At 33.5% G+C, this 12284-nt stretch overlaps 1 protein-coding gene across 2 annotated transcripts in view; it reads left to right on the top strand.

Moving 5' to 3' along the window:
• LMLN (leishmanolysin like peptidase) overlaps positions 1-12284 on the top strand; it is a 67835-nt gene that overhangs the window by 18256 nt on the left and 37295 nt on the right. For both annotated transcript variants that reach the window (XM_069472721.1, XM_069472720.1), the window contains exons 7-9: positions 625-730; positions 5217-5311; positions 9344-9461. In XM_069472721.1, coding sequence (XP_069328822.1) covers positions 625-730; positions 5217-5311; positions 9344-9461 — 319 coding nt within the window. The remainder of the gene's footprint in view (positions 1-624; positions 731-5216; positions 5312-9343; positions 9462-12284) is intronic.

Below are 12284 nucleotides of genomic sequence, written 5' to 3'. Positions count from 1 at the left end.
TCCTAGTGTTCTCTTGGACTCTCAGGTTCTAGGCACAGACAGAGATGTAGAAGTCTATAGGTTCTAGAAGATGATGGGAAGGTAAAAATCTTACTGTGCGTATAGGTAGTGTTAGGGCAAGAGAGAGGGAATAGCAAGATGGAGATAAGAAGGATCAGCAGCTTTCCGCAAGCTAAGCGATTTGCTTATTGCCTGCCCTGTTGTGTAACTGGTTTCACTCTCTACCTGCTTGTCTCTGTGTCTGTAAATATAGTGGAATGCTGAAGTCAAATATGGATTTTGCAAGTAAAATAGTGTTAGAATTTAAGTTTTTCAGTTCATTCCTTTTTTGAGTATTGTATTGACATATTTTAAAAATTCACACTAAAGTATAATCATTTGACTACATCCTTTTGTGCAACCAGGTGTTGATTTTCTATGCCATAGAAAAGCAGAGGATTCATGTCTTGAAAGTAAAAAGTGAAAGTAAGCTGTTATGATGCAAGATTACATTTGATATTTAGTAATGATTTTTCTGTCCTTTAGCAGTCTTTGATAGAGAAGTATACATCAGGAAATATTGTAATAAATATTTAATAAATAAATATTGGAATATAATTAAAAATTCAATGTCTGTTTTAACAGGCCAATAGCAGGATATGCTAACCTGTGTCCAAATATGATCTCTACCCAGCCTCAGGAGTTTATTGGGATGCTGTCCACAGTGAAACATGAGATTATTCACGCCCTGGTAAATTTTACTGTAACCTACTGTTATTTCTTCATGCCTTGATTTTCTGCTTTTTATGTTCTCATTTGGATGCACATATTAAATTTTAAGATAATGTGGATTCTTAGATATATGTAGAGTAAAACTTGATTAATTAGGGCTCTGCCAATAAAGAGTTTTAGTGATTAGGATAGTGGCTAGTTGATTTTTGCTATCTAATATGATTAAACAAGTAAATCCATTGGGTAAATTGGATTTTTGAGACAATAATTAAGCTTCTTAAGAAAAAACTTAATAATTTAGAACAATTCACTTTCCTCTAGAATGATAACTCATATGCTATTAATAATTAGAGCCCTTTTCTATCTCTTACAGAGAGTTCATATCTAAAAATCTTGATCTATTTGGGCTTTATAAAATTTATGTACATTAACTGATTCGGAACTTCTAATTCCTTTTCCCCAATTTGTTCAAAATAGTAAACTTTTACTATATGTCTAGGGAATTAAAAGAAGTTGCCTAAAACCCTAGGAAATATTCTCCTGATGACATTCGTGTGTTTAGAAAATAGATGGCAGCAAAATGCAGTGGTTAAGAGAGAGAATGGATCACACAGACCTAGGTACGAATCTTCTTAGCTCTATTACTAAAAATCTTTGGGATCTCTCGCGCAAATTACTTAGCCTTTGTAAGCCTCATTTTTTTTTTCTTAAAGGTTAAATAAGACAGTCTGTATAAATCGCTTAGCACCATGTTGTACATAGTAAGGTGTAATAAAATTAATGGCCATTACAAGCTCTAAGCCAGGGTACACACAAAGAAAAATAATGTCTGTTTTTTATTAGTCTCATTTAGTGAGCTATCACGTATGACCTTGAAATGTAAGCATCAGTCTTTAAGTTAGCAAATACATTGAACAACAAGGTGAAACTCAAGTGTAACTAGATAGTACTTATGTCCTTCAAGCAAGGAGATTCTAAAATGAAATATCTGTTTTCCTTTTATAAAAAAGAGTCTAAGTTGAACCTGCTAATTATAGTGAAAGACAAGTATAATCCTAAGTAACATTTTAAGCTCTAAGAACTGTAGATACTTGATGTTGAGAGAACCAAGAGAAAAGCAACAGGGTTTAAGTCTAGTTTAAGTGAGCATAAATGCAGAGGTTCCAGACATAAGATATATTAGGTTATAAACAGGCAATTCACAAAAGAAAACATCCAATTGGCCTAGAAATGTATAAGAAGGTGTTCAGTCTTACTTTAGTGGTCAGGGAATCTTAAAGCAAGACACCAATACCTGTCAGATTGGCAAAGATTAACAATTAGTATTGTCAAGGACATAGGAAAATGGGAATTTAAATAATGTAGTGGAAGAGTAAATTTTCACAACCACTTGGGTGAGCAATTTGGCATTATGAAACTGTAACGTGAAGCTGTGATTCAGAGAATCTGTGCCATTCATGCTCAAAGAGATTTATACAAAGATATTTTCTGTAACTTTATAATAAAAATTTTTTACAACCTTATTGACAGTTTTCAGTGGAATAGACAAATGTTTTATTCATAAGATGGAATATTATATAGCAGTTAAAATGAATGAGCTAGAAATAATTTATCAATATAAATACCCAAAACATAATGTTAAGTAAGAAATCAAGATGCAAAAATATGTGTACTGCATGATACCATTTTTTTTTTGGTGGGTCAAAATATAAATATATCTAAACATAAAACTTACCATTTTAATCATTTTTAAGTGTATAGTTCAGTGGCATAAGTATATTCATATTGTTGTGCAACCATCACCACTATTCATGTCCAGAACTCTTTCATTATCCTATACTGATACTTGCCACCCCATTTCCCCAGCGCCTGGTAACCACTGTTCTACTGTCTCTGTGAAGTTGACTATTCTGGGTACCTCATATAAGTGGCATCACACGATATTTGTCTGGCTTATTTTATTTAACATAATGTCTTCAAGATTCATCAATGTTATGTAGCATGTACCAGAATTTCATTCCTTTTTAAGACTGAATAATACTCCCTTTTATGTATATACAAAACATGATACATGTTAAAGTATAATAAGTTTTTAAACTCTCAAAATAAAATTATATCTTGTTTATGGTTATAAATATTGTAAAACTATAAAAACATGTATGAGAGTTATGGATGTTGGTTTCAAGGTAGTGATCCCCTCTGGGAAGAGAAGGAGAAAGGGATGAGTTAATGAGTCTTCAGCAATATTACTTTTCAGTGTTTTCTTTCTTTAAAAAAAGTCTTCTAAGGAAAGTATGGCAAAACTAACATCATAAATTCTCTTAAAGAGTAAACATGAGTTTCTGTTAGATTACTTTTTACTTTCTTATATATTTGAATTATTTCTAAAATGTAAAAGCCCAATAAAATTTAAAGATAAGCTTTAAAAACCATATTGGGATGGTAAGAATTAAATAGTTCACAAACACAGAGAATCCCTGTAAGGTTATATATGCTCATAGCTGTCAACCACAGTCATCCATGGTACTTTGACTATTAGATGAGCCTTCTGAAATGTGAGTGCTTAGAAAATTTTTTCAAGTTGACAAGGTGGAAAAAATGTATATTTAGAATAATACAAAGGATGAGACAGATTATACTATTTTAAGCTTTGTATAACTTTAGTGAATTGTATATTAAGCAACTATTTAAATTTTCTTAGCTGACGCACATTAAATTTTCTTTGCATCTTAAAAGATTAAAAAAGAAGAAGAAAACATGTACGGATAAAAGGATAATCTGAATTCCATTAATCATTTTGACAAGTCTTGAATAACAGAGGCAACAGTTATGTAAGCAGAGTTGCCAATGATATTAATTAAATGATCATTTATGAATTGTTAACTATTTGGATATAAGCTATAGCATATTCTCAATGTGTAAGACATAAAGAAGTAGTTACAGAGTGCTTTGTTTTAGTTATTAAATTAGAAAGAAAGCAAGAAAAGAAATCTCACTAATGAAATAGGAGATATCAAATGACAATTTTTTTTGCCCCTTTTCTAAGCTTATTTGAGAGAGGAGAGAGAAAGAATGGCAATTTAAATAGCTTTATGTAAAGTATTCACTATCTCAGTAAAATTTGAGACTTCTTAAAAATAGTGTTTTTAAAATCTGATTATAAACTTACAAATTCACATTGTAAAAAAATGTTTGGAGTATGGGTGATTTTACCCATTACCCTGCCACCCATTACCTTACCACCATTATAGAAAAAAACAAGCTAACATTTTGATATATATGTTTGCAGTCTTTCTTCTTACATGTATATACATACACACACGAACACACACATATTTCCAGTCTTCTTCTCTGTGTGTGTATACATATTAATATATATGAAATGTGGACTTAGGAATCAGATTTTTAATTTTTGTGAGTGCTCTCAGGAGCATACTTAATCCCACAGCCCCCTACCCTACATGGTATTGTTAATGGTTTTAAAATATTAATAATAGCATTCCTTGGATGCAGTTGTAGAGGTTAGTAAATTCAGGTGAAGAGGCAATTGTGATAAACACAGCCAAAGAGTGTCTTTGTTACCATTACTGTTGGTGCCTTAGGTTTCCTTACAAAGTATGATAAGAACTTTTTCGTAGAGGGTTTTTCTTCCCTTAAAATTCTGATATTTATGAATTAAAGATACTAAAAGGCCTGTGAAAGTATCTGGCTATGGCAGAGCCCTGGGCTGCTGCTGCTTCTGCTATTATTGAAATTCTTGTAGGAAGGAAGTAGTGATGACTTTACTACCTTCTCAAAATCAGAGGAAAGGAAATTGTTAGCTAAGTAATGGTTTCTTTATGTGTGTATTTGAACTCATACAAGTATATATCTTCAGAGTAAAGTTTAATTAAGCTCATCTATTTTATGTGGTGTCAAAATCATTATAGAAAAAAAAATCCATCGATTTTGTTTTAAGCAAGTGTCAGTCTTGGTCAGTGTCAGTCTTGGCAATTCAGCATAGTGCTTCCATCTTTTCAACTCTTGTCCAGTATTCAGAATACCTGATACAGTCTCAAAAAAGAAGAAGGCTAAAATAACTTTAAAAAGCAGACAGACATTCAGAATCATTTTGTAACATGCACACACATAAGCAGACAGAGAAATTAAAAAACACATCTGGGGCTCTTTATGGTTTTTAAACTTTAATAGTGTCTGGAAGTATCATTATAGCACAATAATTCAGTTTATATTGCTTACACTGAAAACATAACTTTAAAACATATAATGAATTTTAGAAAATTGTTCATTAAAAAATGATTACCTCAAGTAAGTAGAATTTAAAATTCATAAATGTGGAACACATAATTGTTGTCCAATTCCAATGTATGAGCAGTTCCTGTAGAGGTATTGGCATGGTGCTTTTATGTACTAGTATCTGTGCTCTCCTTTGATAGTAGGCATGTTATATCTGTAATCAGAGTTGATATTTTTCACTTTAACACATTTTGAACTTTTTCATATAGGGTTTCTCTGCTGGGCTGTTTGCATTCTACCGTGATAAAGATGGAAATCCTCTAACTTCAAGATTTGCAGATGGTCTCCCACCTTTTAATTATAGGTATTTATTATTTTTGTTTTTTTCTTTTAGTAGGGTGTTAAGACTAGAATCTGAGGATCACAGCATGTTAGGTGTCATAAATAATAGTGTCTTTATGGCTAACCTAAGGAAATTGTAATCTTAAGACAGAAGATAAGAGGTCATTTAGCTTCATCTCTTCTTTTTATCAATGAAGAAATTGAGATGCAGAATACTTGCTTAGGTTACTTGTCCAAAGAGCCAGGACTCTTCTTGTCAGGGAGGGCTCTTCTCTACCACACTGTAACTTGTCTTTACAGTATAGTCAGGCTGTGGGAATATGTAGGTTGGTTATGCTTTGGCTTTTTAATCATTATTGCCTGTACATAGCAATATTAACATGTTAGCTGATATATTTTTTTTCTTTCTTCTTTTTTTTACAAAATGATTTAAAAAAATCAAGCGACACTCAGACAGGCGTAGCCCTGGGAGGAACCCAGGGCCACAAGTTAGAAGTGTCGATGATCAGTGTGTCCTGCAATTAGCTGATGTTTTATTAAGAGCGCAGCAATAAAAATATATATAAAATACATGTGTATTTTATATATATAAAAATATATAATATAAATAAGCAATACTAAGAAATAAAAATTTATCAAGGATTTTATAGAGAATATCAGTGATAGAACTATAAATCTCTAAGAGCATATTTTCATGAAAAGACTAGGATAAGAATATTCAAGGCACAGTTTTGGTATTGGCCAAAAAATATAAGCCACCCAAAGGTCCATCAATAGTAGAATGGAAAAATAAATTGTGATATATTCATATACTTGAAAACTACATAGGCCGGGCGCGGTGGCTCACGCCTGTAATCCTAGCACTCTGGGAGGCCGAGGTGGGCGGATCGTTTGAGCTCAGGAGTTCGAGACCAGCCTGAGCAAGAGCGAGACCCCACCTCTACTAAAAATAGAAAGAAATTATATGGACAGCTAAAAATATATATAGAAAAAATTAGCCGGGCATGGTGGCGCATGCCTGTAGTCCCAGCTACTCGGGAGGCTGAGACAGGAAGATCGCTTGAGCTCAGGAGTTTGAGGTTGCTGTGAGCTAGGCTGACGCCACGGCACTCACTCTAGCCTGGGCAACAGAGTGAGACTCTGTCTCAAAAAAAAAAAAAAGAAAACTACATAGCACTAAAAATAACACACTATTTATTGCTATATTTAGTAGCATGGATGAATTTCACATGTGATGTTGATCAAAAGAAGTCAAATAGTCCAGTTGTGTGGAGTTCAAAAACTAGCAACAGTAAAAGATGAGTGGTTTTACTTCAGAGGGCAAGCTGTTAAATGCCATATAGTTTGAATATAGATTGGCGAGGAGCACAAGGAAACCTCGCAGATGTGCTGACACTGTTCCATATCTTTATCAGTGCAGTGGTATATGGGTGCAGGATTAAAAAAAAATGAGTCCTTACACTTATGATGTTTGTATTACATATATTTTACTTCAGTTACAAAAATCTTTATTTAAATAGTATATATTAAATCTATTAAATTAACATAATGTATTTTTAGAGTACATGTAAAGATGTTCTCTTTCCTAGCTTGTGTGTGTTTGGTAATGTGGGAGAAGTCTGATCTTTCCTAAGAATTGTGGTCTTTTGGAAAACATAAATGGTGAGATAGGCGTCATCTATATTATGATAAAAGTAAGAAGGAGAGACTCACACAAACTGTTGTTAAGCCCATAATTTACAGTGCTTTCTTGTATTGAGGGTATTCCTCAAAAGCATGAAATCTTTCAGTATAAATGGAGATAATGGAATAATAAATTCAGTTATTAGAGATGCAAAGAATTGGATTTGCCTCTACTCTCTCTGTTTGAGGAACTATTAATCTCGAAGTATGAATGGTGAAGAGAGTATTGCAGTGATTAATAAGGTAAAAACTTTAATTTCTGGCTGACTTTGTTGACTATGTTTAAACATTGCCTTGCCATGGGAAAAAATAAAAGGAATTAAAAATAACATCTCTGAAGCATGGGGAGATGAACAGATAATATGGTAAATATAACAAAATGTTAATTGTAGAATTTAGGTTATAGATATTGAGTATAAGGGTGTTCACTATACAATTCTTTCAACATTTTGTGTGTTTGAAATTTTTATAAAATAATTTTGGGAAAACCCTCTTCATATTCTGTTCTATTAATGAGAATGAGAGATTTATGAGGACAGCGGCAGAGATAATCTAGGGAAAAAGCCAGAAAAAGAGTGATTTAGGTTATAGAGAAAAATGAAGATATCCACCGTAATTTTCTATAATAAATATAGTGCTTTTGTAATAGTGATTTTATTTATGTAGGGTAGATTTCCCCAAGTGGGATTATTGATTTAAAATCTATATACACTATACATTTTAATAAAAACTGCTGTGACATTTTTTATGAAGGTATGACAGAGCACATTCCCACCAGGAATGTATGAATGCTTTTGTTACCACCTTACTAGGACTGGATATTTTCAGTCTTTTTTTTAGGCCAATTGGGTGGATAAAAGATGGTATCTCGTTGTATTTCCGGGACTACTAGTGAGGTTTTAGCCATTTGCATTTTCTCTTTGTATACTGCTGTTCTCTTTGTCTAGTCTTTTAGGTTAGTTTTCCTTTTCTAATCACTTTGTAGAGTTTTTTTTTTTTAATATAAATTAGGAATGTCAATCCTTTTTCATGTTTGTTGTAAATATTTCTGATTAGTTCTTCATCTTTTTACTTCATTTATCATATTTTTGCCATATAGAAAAGTTTTTAAATTTTATATCATTTAATTCATCTTTTTTCTTTATTGTTTAAGATGGTTTCTGCCCTCCAAAGATTATATTCTCCTAAATTTCTTCTGGTAAATATAATTTGATTTTTTTACATTCTTTGCTTTAATCCATTTGGAATTTATTTTTGATTCATATATTTGGGGACTCCCTTATAAGGTGCATATATATTTATAATTTTTATGGCAGATGGACCAAAGGCTTTTATCATTATAAAATGTCCTTCTAGTAACAATTTTTATTTTAAAGTCTATTTTGTCTGATATTAATATAGCCATTCCAGCTCTCTTTGGAGTTCTGTTTAATAATGTATATTTTTTAATCCTTTTATTTTGTACCTATTTTAAACTCAACTGTGTCTCTTGTAGATGTGTGGTTGGGTCATGGGTTTTTAATTAATTTTTCCCATCAACCCTGTTCTGCCCCCTCCAGCGGCTATCAGGTTGAGGGTTTTCATCCTGATTGTGGGCTCTTGGCTTCTAAGGCTGCCACAAAGCTGGAGAGAAGGCACGGAAAAACACCACAAAGCTTCCTGTGCTTGCTGATTCATCCATTTTTAGTGAACAAATGCTTCCTGGATTGCTATAAACCTTTGGTTAATTTTGAGAGTTTTGAAAAGTTGATTTGTACAATTTGGCTAGTTTTCTCGTTGCTTTAATGGAGGAGAGAATTTTCAGAAATTTTTACTCTGCCATTTTCACTGACTTCTTTCTGGAATCTATTTTTGTATATGGCATGAAATAGGGATTTAATTTTTCCCCTCAGATATATAACCAGTTTCATAGCATAGATATTTTAAAAATTATACTTTTCTACTAAATTAATATAATATTTTTTTGGTTAGATTTCCTTATATGTTTGGGTATGTCTCTGGACTTGCTTTTGTTTTTTTATATAATAAATGTATCAAAAGGAAGTAATTCATTGTCATCTTAGCCATGTGAACTTGAGCAAGTTACTTCATCTCCTTAAACCTCTGTCTCTTTATCTACAAAATAATGATGATAATCTCAGAGGATTGTTGAAAAGATTAAATTAAAAAATGCTTATCAAGTCTTTGCATGGACTTGGTACAGAGTAAGCTCTCAAATATTTTAATTTCTTGTTGATATTCATAAACATTTTGTACCTGGCTCTGTGGTACAATGTATAGCACATTGGATGTCTAGACAGAAGAAGGCATAAACACATTTACATTTAATGTAATTGGCAAAAATTATTGTCTTTTTATTCTGTAATTGCAGTCTTGGATTATATCAGTGGAGTGATAAAGTAGTCCAAAAAGTGGAGAGATTATGGGATGTTCGAGATAATAAGGTAGTTCGTCACACTGTGTATCTCCTAGTAACACCTCGTGTTGTTGTAAGTATTACTGAACTTCTTCATGTCTCATGAGCTATCTGCTCTTTTCCTTCATTATGGTCCTTTCTTTACTAATCATAATTGTGTAAGAACTTATGATTAAATTCCAGAGACTATACTATGAAGACAGTACAAGCCAAGAGAAGTCTGAGGAAATGGAAATTTGACAATGACTCTTGTGGTGTCCATCCCACCCACTGCTTTAGGCCAGTGCCTCCTCTGTTGTGGTACCTCTTAGGATCACTGGTACTGTTTCCATTTGGGGTCTGTATTAGTCAAGGTTCTCCAGAGAAACAGAACCAATAGGATGTGCATACACACACACACACAGAGAGAGAGAGAGAGATATTTCTTTTAAGGGATTGGCTGACATGACTGTGGAAGCTTGGCAAGTCCAAATCTGATGGGATAGGCCAGCAGGCTAGAGAGTCAGGGAAGAGTTTTCAGTTCGAGTACAAAGGCAGAATTACTACTTGTTCAGGGGAGGTCAGTCTTTGTTTTGTTTAAACCTTCAACTGATTACATGTGGCCTACCCCCATTATGGAGCGTGATCTGCTTTAACTCAGGGTTCACTGATTATAAATGTTAATTTCATTAAAAAAATAAAACCCTCACAGAAACATCCAGAATATCTGGGCCGCCAAATATCTGGACACCCTGGCCCAGTCAAGTTGACACATAAAATTAACTATCACAGGGTCCCTTTTATCCCCTTATTTAATGACAGAAAGCTATTCTTCCTTGTACCTTCCTTGACAACATATAGCTCTCTGCCTTCTGATCTTTTCTGTTGTTCTTGCTCTTTTTCCCATCCCTGAAGATCTCTAACTAAAGGACAGACAAAACCCAATGAGCAAAGTTATATTATACTGAAGAAATGTTTTTTCCTACAAAGACTACATCCATAATAACAGCCATTTATGTCTGCATCAGAATTGTTGAGAGTGCAGGGATAGCTATTCTTGTATCAGAGAAAATAGACTTTAAGTGAGAAACTGTAAAAAGAGGCAAAGAAGGACATTATATAATGCATAAAGGGTTCATCAAGAGAATATAACAATTATAAATATACACCCAACTTCAGAGCACCTAATATATATTAAATCATTAAACATGAAATGTCTGATTTCAAATCAAAAGTTGAGTTTATTATATCTCAAACAAGAAGCAGTACAATTAATCAAAGTATGTGCCTGAACTATCGACACGGTTTTGCCATCTTAACAGTAGCTTGCCAGCAGCAAAGAAGCCCGAAGAACAAATGGCAACGAAATCACAAAAGGCACTTTCCACAGTCTGTTGAGAATTAAATATTTTTCCTTGCAAGAAGTGTTCCAAAGCCTGTAAGAAGTGTCAGTTGGTGCAAGGTTTGATGAATACAGTGGATGACAGAGTTTCCAAGTCCAGCTTCTGTAGTTTGAGCAGCGTTGTTTTTTGCAACATGTGGTTTTGCAATAGGATTAGCTTGTCTCTATTGACCAATTTTGGCTGCTTAATCGCAAGCATCCTCATCATTTCATCCAATTGGTTGCAGTAGACATCCACTGTTAATCAGTTGACCAGGTTTCATGAAGCTGTAGTAGATAATATCAGTGTCGGACCACCAAACAGATGCCATTAGGTTTTATTGATGAATATTGAGTTTTGCACTGTGTTTCAGCACTTCATCTTTATCCATCCACTGTGCAGAATGCTTCCAATTGTCAAAAAGCGTCCATTTTTCATCACATGTAACAATACAATGTAGAAATGGTTCTCTTTTATGTCATGACAGCAAAGAAAGGCAAGCCTTGAGACAATTTCTCTTCTGATGCTTGTTTAATTCATGAGGTACCCACCTATCCAGCTTCTTTATCTCGCTGATTTGTTTCAAATTGTCCAATATTGTTGGAATGAATAGTAACGTCAAACTTTGCTGCTAATTCACGCGTAGGTTGAGATGGATTTGCTTCCACTACAGCTTTCAGCTCATTATTATCAACCTTGGTCTCAGGTCACCCACATGGCTCATTTTCAAAATTAAAATCACCAGAATGGAACTTCTGCAACCATTGACGTACTGTGAGTTCATTAGCCACATCCTTCCCAAACACTTTGTTGATATTTTGAGCTATCTGCGCTGCATTGGTTCCATGACGGAACTCATATTCAAAAATAACACTACATTTTTACTTATCCGTGGTTTCACAAAAATTGCTCTATAAAATATTGGAAGATAATCACAAGCCAAATTGTGCTTTTGAAAGAATGAGGATATACCTTCACAATAAACAAACAAATAAGAAGTGTCAAGGTGAAATGTCAGAGATATCAACTGTCAAATTAGTACCTAAGGAAATTGGGCATTCCATACTTAATAACCTAATAAACATATTAAACAATCTGAAAGAAGAGATAGATTGCAATAGTAATAGTAGGGGACTTTAGTACTACACTTTCAACAATGGATGGAACATTCTGATAGAAAATTAATAAGGAAACATTGGACTTGAACAACACTTTACACCCAATGGACCTAACAGACATATACAGAATGTTCTGTGCAACAGCAGCAGAATACACAGTCTTCTCAAGTACACATGGAACATTCTCCAGGATAGATCACATGTTAGGGCACAGAACAAACCTTAGCGAATTTAAGAAGATTGAAATCATATCAAGTATCATTTTAACTACAATGGTACGGTATGAAACTAGAAATCAATAACAGGAGGAATTTTGGAAAATTTACAAGTAATATGGAAATTAAACAACATGCTCCTGACCAACCAGTGGGCCAATGAAGAAATTAAAAGGGAAATTATGAAACATCTTGAGACAAA

The sequence above is a fragment of the Eulemur rufifrons genome, chromosome 7, assembly GCF_041146395.1.
Source record: "Eulemur rufifrons isolate Redbay chromosome 7, OSU_ERuf_1, whole genome shotgun sequence".
Taxonomy (NCBI): domain Eukaryota; kingdom Metazoa; phylum Chordata; class Mammalia; order Primates; family Lemuridae; genus Eulemur; species Eulemur rufifrons.
Note: the sequence above shows the minus strand (reverse complement) of the source record. Positions and strands in the feature narration are given on the sequence as shown.